The 13442-nt window shown below is 55.8% G+C and overlaps 1 protein-coding gene across 4 annotated transcripts in view; it reads left to right on the top strand.

Annotated features, from left to right (window-relative positions):
• The window catches only part of SIPA1L3 (signal induced proliferation associated 1 like 3), a 233800-nt gene extending 222079 nt beyond the window's left edge, over positions 1-11721 (top strand). For all 4 annotated transcript variants that reach the window (XM_059382994.1, XM_059382995.1, XM_059382998.1 and 1 more), the window contains 4 exons: positions 1199-1342; positions 6476-6611; positions 8354-8435; positions 9623-11721. In XM_059382994.1, the coding sequence (XP_059238977.1) occupies positions 1199-1342; positions 6476-6611; positions 8354-8435; positions 9623-9766 (506 nt within the window). In that variant the 3' untranslated portion in view covers positions 9767-11721. The remainder of the gene's footprint in view (positions 1-1198; positions 1343-6475; positions 6612-8353; positions 8436-9622) is intronic.
• Positions 11722-13442: the final 1721 nt, after the last annotated feature.

The raw sequence follows: 13442 nt of genomic DNA, 5'->3' as shown, positions 1-13442 counted from the left end.
AGGACCGAGCATTAACAGGGACTTACTGAACCCCCAAAGCCTGGCAGGGTTGGGCTTCAAGCAGCGGCAGCATCAGACTGCACAGTTCAAAGCCAGGTGCCCCTGCCAGCAAGTGTGAACACGAGCCAGGCATCTCACTCTGAGGCTCGGTTCCCCCTCCGCAACAGCACCTCCGTCCCGGCTACTTGGAGTTGAGGCTGTGAGATGGTCCCCGTAGCATGCCCAGCATGGTTGGGCCTTCCCCACCTGAGTCACCTCCTGACCTACCTGCGCTCCTGCTGTCCTCTGTCCCCTCCCCTTTGGCAGCTGTGAAGCATCAGCAAGCTGAAGCCTGGGGCCTCTGCCCAACACATGGGACTCAGCCGATGGCTGCAGCAAACGCAGCTGCTGCCACCGTCACTCCCAACACCCAGAGACTTCGGGGGCCTCTTTATCTGCCCCACCTTCCATACAGGGACCAAGCAGGTCTCCACGCAGTGACCCTACCACCACCAGACACCACACACTGATGACCCGGACTTGTGTCTGCGGGATGGTACTGCCTCCTCCAGAAACAAACTTGGGGCCCACCCTTCACCTCCCCAGCTCAGGGCCAGCTTCAGGATCCTGAAGTCACTGTGCACCCTTCTCTCTGGCCCACGCTCACCTCCCCGCTTCTGGAAGTACGTTGGGTTGCACGTACAGAATCATTCCTGGACCTGCCATTTGTTCCCCCCTCCCCACCCCCCCTCACACACAGGACTGTCCTGGGCAGTGCCTTGCCGCTTCCCTGCTCTCCACCGGCAGCTGGGGAGCTTGTGAGCACCTGCATCTGGTCATGTGTCCGTGTGTTTCCCCCTCCACCCCCCACCCCCACACCGCGCCCAGAGCCAGCCTGTGGCTCCGTCCCACACAGAGTGAAGGACAAAATCCTCCTGACCTACGAGGTCCCACACGGTCCAGCCCTGTCACCTCTGACTTCACCTCCCACTGCTGTGTCCCTCTCAGCCCGTCCCCACCCGCATAAACACCTGACACTCCCACCCCCTTACCTGCTGGTATTTGGCAGCTTCTAATGAGGGTAATATATTTACTCAATCGTGTGCACTATTATACACTGATACAGCATTATAGAGCTACACAGAAGGTGAAAGAGAATGGGTAAATGTCTCTGTGTCCTTCACATTGTCATCCTCCCATGTCCCTTCTTCCTACCCAGCCACCATCTCTGCCTCAGAGCTCTCACTGGCCGACGGGCGGGACCGGCCACTGCGGCGCCTCGACCCTGGGATGATGCCCCTGCCTGACACAGCTGCTGGCCTCGAGTGGTCCAGCCTGGTGAACGCGGCCAAGGCCTACGAAGGTAAGCACCTTCCCCCCGGCCTGGCCCGATCCCTCCCCTGCTGCCCTGTCCGAGAAGGATCAGTGGGGGGCCCTGGGGCTTGGAAGTGGGGTACATGCAGGATCCAGAGTTAGGGGGAGCAGGTTCACATCCTGCCCTGTCTCTTGCTCACTGAGCAGTCCTGGGCAAGCGTACTTGTCTGTCTGACCTACGGAACATAGGAACGTGCCTGGGGCCACAGTGAGGGTCACATGAAACACCACCAAGTGTGAAACACATCAGGCACAGAACAGGCCCTCGACAGGGTACCTGATACCACATCACAGGGCAAACTTGTCATCCTCCAAACTGTATTTAGGTTTACTTTTGGCTGCAAGTGGCGGAAAACCCAAGATAACAATGATTTAAACCTGTTTGATGCAAGTGAAAATTCCTGGGGTGGGTGGCTGGGGCTGGGGGGCACTTCCATAAATGCTTCCTTATACGGGGGGCAGGCTCCTTGTGCCCTCTGCTCTGCCATTTCCGGGGGCCTTGCCCTCATGGTCCGAGATGGATGCTGGAGCGCAGGCCACCGTGTCCAACTCTGAGCAGCAGGAGAGCGAACACATCCCCAAGCCTGACCCTCCCCTATGCTTACTTCCCATGGGCCAGAGCGTTGCAGAAAGCCACGCCTAGTAGCTCCAGAGCAGGCTGAGACATGAGGCCATATGCTGAGAAACATTGAGATTTGTTCTTATGGAAAAAGGGAGAACAGGTAATGAGGGATCGCTAGTACTCTGCCCCTTCCTTCCCCTGTGACCTTGGGCAAGCACCTTTATCTTTATAAGCATTAGTTCCTCATCTGTAAAATGGGACCTGTGGTGATTCCTGACCAACATGAACTTAGTCTTCTGGGTCATTTTTTCATCTTTTAGACGATAGTTTTGCTGTCCTTCCTTCAGGAAGCCCTTCCTGATATCTCCTAATACGGATTTGACACCTGCTCTGGGCTCCCCCAGCCCTGACCCCTCAGGGCCACTGCTGCCTGGTGGTGGGTCTGTCTTCTCCACTGGACAGGGAGGGCAGGACCCAGGGCCATCTTGGTCACTGCTGGGTCCCCAGCATGGGTCTAGCTCAGAGCAGGATCCCTTAAACCAGACCCTTCCTATTTCCATGTTTGGGCCAGTCCACTTCTAGCAGGTGGCCTGGAGGAAGTGTCCTTCTGTGTCTGCTCCTTTGGTTGCTCCTATCCTCTTCTGCAGCCTCTCCTGGTCACAGGGTGAAGGCAGGTTGGGAGAGAGAGCGGTCTGAGAACACCAGGCCAGGCCTCTGCTCTACCCCCACGTTAGGCTCAGAACCCCCAGCTGGGGAGTGGCTGCCAGCAGGGGCCCCATATCGCAGGTGAACTTGACCCTTCAGACCCTTTTGTCCCTCCTCCATGGTGGAGGAGAGGGTTGCTCCGCAGCACTTGTAGGAGGAGGTGATACGGCCACAGTGACATTACAGAATATCTCCACAGAGCCAGCATTCTGCCGCCTTCCAGAATCACTTTCTAAGCTCTGGTCTCTGGGATATGTGAGGATTCCGTTCACAAATGAGGAAACCGAGGCTCGGAGTAGAGAGTCCCCGAACTGGCCAAGGGCACACAGGATGAGGAATCGAACCCAGGCCTGAACGGCCCTCCAGAAAGATGGGCAGAGGAAGCAGATCAGTTGCAGAACAAGAAACTCAGATGCCCTTACACTGGGGTACATGTGCTCGGCGCTCTCCTCATTGAAATGAACCCAGGTCGTAACTCCCCGAGCTGCAGTTTTTCACCTCAGAGCTGCAGAGACAGAGTTGGGTGACCCTGTGGGTGAGCAGGGGAAGGGTGCAGGGCCCCGTGCTGCCAGACAGACCGCACACGTGCCCTTTATCCCCACACGTCTGAGGAGTCTTGGTGCAGGGAGGCCTTTCCTCTAAGTGTGACCCAGTCGGCCATCACCCTGTGTGCGTCCAGCCTGGCGAGGGTGTGGGCAGACCTTGCCTCTTACCCATGACCTGAGCAGTCACAGTGGGAAAGCGGGGGTGACTTGGGGGGCAAAAGGGAGCTCGTTCATTTTTTTTACCCATTCGTTTGTTGGTGCCACAGACTCGATGCTGCCGGCCCCAAGGACTTCACGTCCCCTTACAAGTCACAGGCAGTGTCAGGCTGAATGTCACTTAGGTCCAGGACTTGGGGAGGGCGGGGAAGGAGTGGGGCCAGCACAGGATGTGACGAGTGAAAGCATCCTTAGTCTCCTGAGAGAGGAAGGGTCAGGTGTGGTTAAAAGGGAAAGCAGAGCCCTGGCTTCGCCACTGATGAGCCGGGTGACAAGTGATTGGCCTCTGCTGCCTTAGTTTGCTCAAGTCAAGGTGATGCTCCTACCGTAGGGTGGTCATGAGCATTGATGGGTTTGCACAGACTGACCGCACTTACGAACAAACACTTATGCACGTCCCTAAGGACGTTTGGGTTTCCAACCCCAGGTGCCGGATCCAGGAAGAGAATCTGAGGGCCTTTATCAGTTGGCCAGGTCTCCCCAGGGTCCTCAGGGGGGTTCTTACTCCCTGGGTTCCCTGAGCCGCTGACTCTTTATCTGATGGAGGTGCATGAGGATTGTGGGGGTGGATCCCAGAAGGGATGCCAGGTGGTGGGGCTACCTCCTCTCTCCCCACGAGTATCCAGGCCTCCTGGGGCTAAGACCACTGGTCTGTGGGAAGCATCGGGGAGGCTCTGGGCGCTCCCTGAAGACCCAGATGCTGCCAGCCGCTGTCCTATTATCTGTCCAGACACTGAGCCCCAGCTGTGGGCTTCTAGGAGGGGCTGGGGTGGCCCAAGCCTTCTTCCCCACAGCCACTCCCCCCACCTTGCCTGAGGAGCCAGCACCACCTGGGAGAAAGCTGGGGGAGCCAGTTGGTGCATCAGGGTCCCCCAGGGAGCTTTCTCCCCCTCCTCTGTGAAATTAAATGAACCCCAGCAGTCACACGGAAGGTTAGGTAATGGGTGATGTGGGACACTGTAGCCAAAAAGCCTGGAAGGAAACACTGATGCCACAGTGGCAGCTACTTCCCTGCGGAGCAGGAAAGAGGGCTGGCAGGAGGGAGGCCGGCCTCAGAATGGACTCAGGTGGTTTCAGCAACCTGTGAGCTTGGTTGGGGACCATGTGTGCGCATTATCCTGTGGGACTCAAACAAATGGAAAAGACTAAAGGAACTATCCACTTTGGCAGGTCTATCTGTGGCATGGTAGCTGTGGCCTAGGGAAGCTTCTATGGGTGAACTACAGAGATATCTGGGGTTTGCTTCAGAATCTTCCAGAAAAAAAAAAAAAAAGTAAAGGGGATCCCATCTTATGGGGCTAGGAAGTAAGGAAATGCTTTAGCAAGGGTGTGGTGGGGGGGAACACAGGAGCCATTCTGAAGAGCTTCCCAATGGCCAAAGTCAGAGCAGTTGAACCACATAATAAATACGAGCAGTACTGGATTCTGACCCAAAGACTAGGGTAAATGTCCACGAGCCCACACTCACGTAAGCAGGTAACTAAACAGACAGCTATATGACAGCTCGTCCTTGTAAGAGGATCCTAGTTAATTGAGAAGAAATGAGGAAGACAGAAAGGCATCGTTAAAATAGCACACTAATGAGTGATGATTGCTAAAATTAGTGGGGAGACTTTTTATGCAGAAGCAGGGTGTTTGTATAGCCTCAAAGCATCTACCCCAAATATTTATGAATGACTGTGCAGTCCCCAAGTGCTTTCATACTCAGCCCTCCAGGAGGGGAGGCTTTATTCCCCTCGCTGTTGGGAGTGGGCTGGCCTCAGGGTCTTGCTCCTAAGAAAGTGACTGTTGGAAAGGAACAGTTGTAACCTCACAGTGAAGAAAGCTGGTGGACAGCACCCTAGCCAAGGGAGCAAGGTCACCATTGGTGGTAGTAAGACACATCAACATCTGGGCCGCCTGGGTGCCTCAGTGGGTTAAGCATCTGCCTTTGGCTCAGGTCATGGTCCCAGAGCCCCGCATCGGGTTCCCTGCTCAGCGGTGAGCCTGCTTCTCTCTCTCCCTCTCCCTCCACTCGTGTTTTCTTGCTCTCTCAGTCTCTCTCAAATAAATTTTAAAATCTTTTAAAAAAATAAAATAAAAACTTTTTTAAAATGTCAGAACTTGAATCGGGGGCCTGCCTTTGCCAGTGTCCAGCTTGTGCCACTGAGCTCCTGGTGGCACCTCTGCCCAAGGGGCATGCAGGGACCCAGCCCCTGGTTTTCTGTGCCCACGCACTCCACTGTCCCTGGCTCACTGAGCCAGCGGCTCTCTGGGGAGGGTCTGGCTGCCACCAGTTCCTACCCTCACAGAAAGATCACCTCCCAGTCCCTGTTTAAAAATGCAGGTGCCCAGGCCCTGGCCCCAAGGCAAGTCTATGATGGGACCCCGGAATCAGCTTCAACAACCAGGGGATTTCTTTTCTCTCTTCAGTATGCATGGTATCCCCTGTCTTCCTTCTCTTTTCGCTTTTGAAACTTCACAAACCTTCTCAAAATCACAGTGCAAACACCTCCCCGACGACTCATCGCCCAGCCTCAACTCTGCTTTTTTCATGCCGTTTACTTGTTGGTGGAACCAGGTCGTTCACGCCAGGTTTGGGTGGTTACTCTTACACTGTTGTTTAACTTGTTTCCTATCCCTTGCATTTGGTCTGAACCGGTCATTGGGTCTAAAAGCTTGCTCAGAGGGGTGCCTGGGTGGCTCAGTGGGTTAAGCCTCTGCCTTCGCTCAGATCATGATCCCAGAGTCCTGGGATCGAGCCCCTCTCTGCTCAGCAGGGAGCCTGCTTCCTCCTCTCTCTGCCTGCCTCTCTGCCTACCTATGATCTCTGTCAAGTAAATAAATAAAATCTTTTAAAAAAATAAATAAAAAATAAATAAAAGCTTGCTCAGAGTCAGGATGGGATTTTTTTTTGGAATCACTTGATTGGGTTTTGGGGTAGGAACCCATCCTAAATGCCTCTGTGATCGAACAGAAACGATTGGGAACGTCAGAGTGGTTTGGCTGGGAGGTGTGTGTGATGGGGGAAGGTGGTTAGTCAGTGGGGCGGGGGTACTGGGGGCAGAGGAACAAGGAGCCTTGCTGACCTCTTTTCCCTCTCTCTCCTGGGCAGTGCAAAGAGCCGTCTCACTTTTCTCCCTCAATGACCCAGCTCTGAGCCCGGAGGTCCCACCTGCACACAGTCCTGTCCACAGCCACCTGAGCCTGGAGAGGGGGCCCCCCACCCCCAGGACCACCCCTACCATGAGGTGAGGTTTCCCTGGGAACACGTGGAGGCTGGCAACCTGGGTCCCTACAACCCAGATCCCTGCCCAGCATGCGGGTGAGAGGCAGCTGCTGCCCCCTTTCGCACCTCCTTCTCTGGCATTAGTTGGCGGGGTAAGGGGCATCTGCTCTTCTCCCCTGACAGACTGGGGAGTAATCCAAGACCGGGACACAGTGCTGACCGGGCCCATGGATGGAGACTACACTGTAGTCAATACCATCAGTTTACTTCTAAGTCATGAAAGTCTGAGCAGTGCCCCGCCCTGCACCCCACCCTGGCCCCTTCCTCCCTGGCTTTCTTCTCCCCTCTGTCTGCTCCCAGGTCTTCTCTACACACAGAATTCCTGAACTATGCAGATGGGCACCTCTCCCCAGGGCTCTCTGTGGACCCAGCAGGGACTGAAGCCCTAGCCCTGCCCTCCCGAGGCTTCCTGGGGAGGGAGGAAGAGACCTACCGATGTCTCACTGTCTGTCCTCTCACGTTTAGTGCCACATATCTGACTGCACTCACTTGGCTAGAAAAACAATTAAAAAGAGGGAGACCGGGTGGAAAGGGCGTGTTTGCATGCCTGTGGACTTAAGCAGTGCTCTTCACACTCATGTGCACCCCTCGCCATGCAGGCTTTTGTGCATGTCAGCACAAAATGAAGGGGTTTTCGAGAGAAATTTCAGCTCTTCTGGGTTTTTCTGACTTTTTTTTTTTAAGCTCTTCTTCGCACCCCTCTTTCACTGGCTTTAGAACTCAGCCTGCACCAGAAATGTGGCCCAACTATGATCACAGGGAGGAGGCGGCTGCAGACCGTGCTGCTGCAGGGGGAGGAGCGGGCTGGGTGTGGGAGTGGCAGGACCTTGGCCTCTGGGCGAGCACCCACATTCCCTTCACCCCTGAGCTGGTTACCCTTTCCCACCTGCCTCCCACCTCCCCTGCAGCTGCAGGCCCCCAGGATCCAGGACCAGGGAGGGGGCAGAAGTGGCAGGAAGGCAGGCGGGCTGAGTCCACTCCCCTCTCCTTTCTGGTCTGCTGCAGCCCACCCTTTCTCCGACACCCCCCACTGTGCCTCATGGAGCCCACCAGAGGGATTGATCTGCCCCCTTTCCTCTTCAGGGGCCCCACAGGCCAGGGCTGGGGAGCTGCATGGAGGAGGAGCCACAGGCTGGGCTTCCCACTCTGTGGTGGGGGTTGGGGGTGACCTCCCAGACCACATTAGGCCAGGAGCTATGTTACACTGAGACTGTGCCCAGCACAGGACAAGCTCTCTGGAAGGGCAGCGTTGTCGGTGTTCTTTATTGTTGTCCCCGAGGGCAGGCCCTCCTGTCCTGTTGCCCACTGCAGAGGCAGGGCCCAGGTCCGCTGGTGCTCGGTCTGCTGGGTGGGCCCCTCATGTTGTGCCATGCGAGGTGCTCACACCGGGAGGAATTTCTCCCGGAAATACACGCGTGGTCTGTGCCTGGGGGCACACACACAGCCTTCCACAGGCAGCCACAACCCCCATTCACATCCACAGGTGGCCCCTCTCTGGGTAGCGTGGCAGAGAGGAGGGCTGGCTACAAGCTCCCCTCAGAGCTCCTCCTCCAGGCCCCTCTCAGGACCCCAGCAAGGACAGGGCTCCCCAGAACTTCAGGGACCAGAGGGTCCTGGCCTCCGTGTTCCTCCCAGCTGTGGGTCTGGAACCCTCCCCGGGGCCTTGGGGGGCCTTGAGTCTCACCCCATGCCTTGTCCTTACAGCGAGGAGCCTCCCCTGGACCTGACAGGCAAGGTGTACCAGCTGGAGGTCATGCTGAAGCAGCTGCACACCGACCTCCAGAAGGTAAGGCCACCAGGCAGCCAGCCCTCAAGCCCGGCGCTGGGCTGTTCAGCTTCCCACACCCTCGGCGGTGGCGGGCAGCAAAGCGGACGCTCCTGTCCACTACCCACCACCTTGCCCACTCTTGGGGAGACCACCCAGCTTTGAATGTAGTCAAGAGCAAAGAGTAGAAAGTGACAATACCAAAGTTTGGTAAACACAGGGAGAGAACTCTCCTAAATTCTTGGAGGAAGAACAAATTGGCTCAACCTTTTCGGAGGGCAGTTGGACAATATTTATTTAAACAAAAAAATGTAATTGTGTATCTTGTCTATCCCTCAATTCTGCTTGAGGGAATGTGTCCAGCAGAATTTCAGGCATGGGGACAGAGATCAGTGAGCAGGGATGCTTGCTGCTGCCCTGTTGGCAATAGAACTTTGGCATCAGTACAGCCGTCCCTCCCCAGGAATGCAGTTATGTAAAGGACAAGATGCCATGCTGGGGAATATTCTGCAGCCGATTATCTGGATATTTACTGACATACAAAAGAAGTCTAGTCACTCAAGCAGAAACCAGGCAAGGTGCAGGACTCTCGTCTAGAACATCATTATACTTAGAAAAAAATTGAGTTTAAAGTCTGTGGGTCAGAGCGTTACCTAGATGGCACTGTTCCAGACTGTTCCTTGTCCTTACCTCCAGGCTGCAGAAGGAGGAAAGAAGTAAGGGCAGAGGACTTCTACTTGGTGCTTCATAGACTTTTGGGTAAAAGACAAAAAGGGGGCAGAATATACTGTGCAAGTCTTGAGTGCAGGAATCTGAGGGGCCCGGATTCCAGTCCCCACATGTAATACTGCATGACATGGGACAAGTCAGCTGCCTTGGGGTGTCATGGAACCTGATAGGGCATCTCCGAAGGGCCAGTGGAGCCCATACAGGCAGCCTGCATCCGTCCACATCCCAGCTCCCCACCTGCTGTGCAAGGCTGGGTCTCCTTTTCCAGGAACCTGAGGCCAACAGTAGTCCCCAAGTCTGTGGGTGGCCATGAGGGTAAACTGAGGTGATCATGATCACAGTGAGGTCTGTGTCCTAAGAGTTGAGGGGGATGGTCCAGAGAGATGAGGTGATTTGCCCAGGGTCGCTTAGCTGCCGAGCCAGGATTTGAACCTGGCGCCCAGCATTGCCCATCCGCTGACACCAGCCCCGCCCCACAGGAGAAGCAGGACAAGGCAGTGCTGCAGTCAGAGGTGGCCAGCCTGCGACAGAACAACCAGCGCCTGCAGGAGGAGTCACAGGCCGCCAGCGAGCAGCTGCGCAAGTTCGCCGAGATCTTCTGCAGAGAGAAGAAGGAGCTCTGAGGCAGCTCCCAGGCCGGGCCAGCTGCGGGCTCCCACTCTCCCATCTCCCTCAGCTCGCTCCCCAGTTGCGGGCATGACCGAGATGACCCAACCAGGGCCCCACTGCCCTCCTCATGGACACGGAGACCCTGGGCAGCAGTAGGCCTCACTGGGGCTGTGCGCTGCCATCTTCTCGGGGTCCTCTGGCCCCACAAGGTGACCGGTCTCAGGCCCACTGTCTGAACTGCCCAGCTCTGGTCCCTGGACACTGGACCGTGCCCACCCCTGCTTCCGGGGGCCCATCTAGCCTCTTCCTGGGACCAAGCCATCAGAAGCTGGAGGAAGGGGAGGAAGGGAAGGCTGGCATGTGTCTCCAAACCCCACAGCTCCAGGAGTCCACAAACCAGGTTTCTCCACTGCATACAACAGAGTTTGGGCTTGTGGGGCCGAGCCCCCTGCATGAGAAATTAGTGTGAGGCTGGCCTGAGCTTCCCCTAGGCCCCAGAGAGGAGGGCCTGTGTGGACAGCGGCCAGGACTCTCAGTCCGGGTGCGCTCGCTCCAGAAAGCACGGACAAGAACCCCTTCCAACCGTATTCTTCCAAAAAGCCGCCAGGAGCACTTTCTTCGAGTTTCATTTCTTTTCTTGGGACCCCAGGATGGAGAGAGGAAGCCCCAGCATCCAGAGTCAGCGTCTCTGAGGGGAAACTATTTGCACACTTGGGACAGTTTCTACAGTCTTTTTTCTATCAGCCCCTCGACCGCCAGAGGCCACAGCGCCTGGGCCCCTCCACCTTCCAGCTCCTGCCCAGGCCCCAGGCCGCAAAGCCCCATCTCTCCTCCCCTTCACACCCACTCCCACCACACAGCCCCGGGCCTCTTGTGGGCACCAGGAGGGGCTCCACGAAGCCCTGAGGTCAGTGCTGGAGAGAAAACAGCCTTCCTCTCCTCTCTGGTTTTGTTTTCCCTTCACAAGCGAGCGAGCGGCAGACGTCTGGACACCTTCACTGTGCTCCCCGGGGGAGTGCTTTGCTGTGTGAACCCCCACGGGACGCTGGTTCTCTAAAGGCAATAAGGGGCAGCTTGCCAGTCAGCCACGCCAGAGCGGTACTATGCTGTTCACCCAGGAAACAGATTCTTTTTTTTTCCTTTAAAAACAAAAAAGAGATATATATATATATATATTTATTTTTTCATGTGGAGTTGCGCCAGAACAAGTCTGGATGGCCACAGTCTGTGGATTTCCCCCCAACCTCAAGCTGAGGATCAAGGTGTGTCCCCTACTGGCTGGGACTCAGTGGGAGGACTCCCGAGAGATCCAGGCACAGGCATGGGGAGCAGGCTGGTGGGCTTTCCCCTTTGGGGAGGCCCCAGGCAGGGGGAGTTGGCCCCTCTCCAGGCAGCATTCTCTGGGCTGGAAGCCAGCACCAGGTGGCCCAACCCTGGTCCAGAGACCCCACCACTTTCTCTTTGGGGCCAAAAACCTCAGGGAAGGGGGCTGTGGGGACCGCACAGGACACAGGTGCTCCGAGAGGTGCCAGGGTGGGCCAGCAGGGGCAAGAGGAAAGGGCACTCTTGTCTCCCTGTGATCATCCTCTGACCCCGGCAGCAGCGGCAGCCCCATAGAAGCCCTCAGATCTGCCATCTCCAGCCCCTCACCTGCACAGTGAGAGGAGAGCGCCGCAAGGGGGGACCCCCTTGGTCTTCAGCCCTGGCCAACTACTGTGATATCTCTGCCCCTCTTCCCCACCCCCCTTTTGGGAAGGGTTCTCCAGGACCACTCCACGGCCCTTTCCTCAGACCCTAACCTGGAGGCTGCCCTCCCTTTTTTTTAAGTTCTCCTCGTATCTTCAGATCATTCAAATCATTTGGGGGACCTAATCATGTACATTGACAAGTGTAAATTATGATTTTGTTTTTGGTTTTGTTTTCTGTTATTTTTTTAAGGATCTCTGCAAAAGAAATCTATTTAATTTGAGGTTGGCGTTCTCTCTGAAGGCTTGAAGATAGCAGGGTTTTTTTTCATATGTTGATTTGTTTCATTTGGCTTTTTTATTCTTTATTGTCTTTTTTTTTTTTTTTTTCCCTATCCCGGTCTTGAGATTTTTCTGGCATGTTTCTGGAGGTTTCAAAGGAAATAAATGTTTCATAGAAATGGCTTGTGTGTTCACTAGCTGGGCAGCTGCCTGGAGTCACTGATGGGAGGGTGTGGTCCACGGTCAGCCCCCTCCTCCTGTCCCACTTGTCCCAAACGCACGCTCGCTCTCTTTCTCTCTCTCTCTCTCTCTCTCTCTCTCACACACACACACACACTCTCTCTCTCTCTCTCTCTTCCCTCAGCACCAGCCTTGCAGACTTCCTTTCCTTGAAACCCAATTGACAGGAATCCAGCACTCAGAAGGTAAAAAGTCCTTAAGTTGAAGAAAGAGAGAGTCTGCACCAAGGAAATCATTTCTAGCGGCCAGAAAGCCAGACCAGGCTCGCGGAGTGTGCCGGTTTTAGATTTAGTGGTCAAACTTTTAAAAATGTGGTTGTACAGACAGCCGGATTTCCAGCTCGGTAAATCCTTTGCAGTGGAACTCCGAGCCAAGGGGCCCCTGCTTCCTTTGCCTGCGGCCTCCCCAGGCCACACCCTCCCGGCGCTGGCTTATTTGCATATCCACGCCCTCCTCGGTGGGAGGAGGCCTCCCACTGCCCGTCATCTGTTTGGTGGTTTTGGGTGCAAATCAGCCTCGGCTTCCAGGCGGGGGCGGGGGCGGGGGGTGGACAGAATGAGGCGGGGGTACCCTGTAACTTCGCCCCTGGGCCACACCTCCCTCTAGGGGCTCTCCCGGCCCGGTTCCGCAGCTGCCCTGTTGAAACACTTGCAGTTTGACCTGAGGATCAGGGTCTCACTGATTTTCTGAATCTCATAATTCCGTGTATCTAAGGTATAGCCTCTTGTGGGAAGTCCGGATCCAAGAAGCAGTCCAGCCTCGTGACAGGGCTGGCTGGCCAGGTGGCTAAGTCTTCCTGGCCCACCTCACCCCCTTACCTGTCACTGAGTCTTCATCTCTGAGCTAAAACCTGATGCTTCTCTGACTCAGCCTCTCCCCTCACCCCCCCCCCAAAGAATATCTTTTTCCAAAACGGGTATATATCCTTTTTCCAGAGGAGGTGGACCAGCTATTTCCACATCTCCTAAAAATTCTAGAGTGTTCCAGACACTCTCCCAGTCTCCACCCTCCTTGAGGCCCCATCCTCTCCCCCTGCCGTCCTCCCCCCCCCCCCACCCCACCCAGCATAGGAACGGTGGAACAAGCTGTTCTCACATCCTCTCCTGGCGCCTGTGACACACACCAACGTCCAACGCCCCGCAACTCGCACCCACACTGTGCCCTGCTGGTCCTTTCCCCATCTTGCCCCAGTTTTCAGCTTCCCCGGCCACGTCCCCAGCTCTCCAGTGGGTGCCCTCTTGGACCCTCCCCCAGTCTCGCTCTCCCGCCCATCACCCCTGGCTCTGTCCCCAGCCAACCTCTGAAGCCCTTCATACCTTTGGCTCTCTCCACATTTCTCTATTGTCCCTAAATTCTTTTTCCTCCCCCCGAAGTCTCATCTCAGTGTCATTGTCCTTGGACTCTACCTGTCCCCGGATCCTGTCTCTCTCCCCCCAAATGTGGTTCCCTCTTATTCTTCTGTCTCTCTCCTAATTTATGTGCC

The sequence above is a fragment of the Mustela nigripes genome, chromosome 17, assembly GCF_022355385.1.
Source record: "Mustela nigripes isolate SB6536 chromosome 17, MUSNIG.SB6536, whole genome shotgun sequence".
NCBI classification, from domain to species: domain Eukaryota; kingdom Metazoa; phylum Chordata; class Mammalia; order Carnivora; family Mustelidae; genus Mustela; species Mustela nigripes.
The sequence above is the reverse complement of the archived record's forward strand: the minus strand, read 5'-3'. Positions and strand labels throughout refer to the sequence as shown.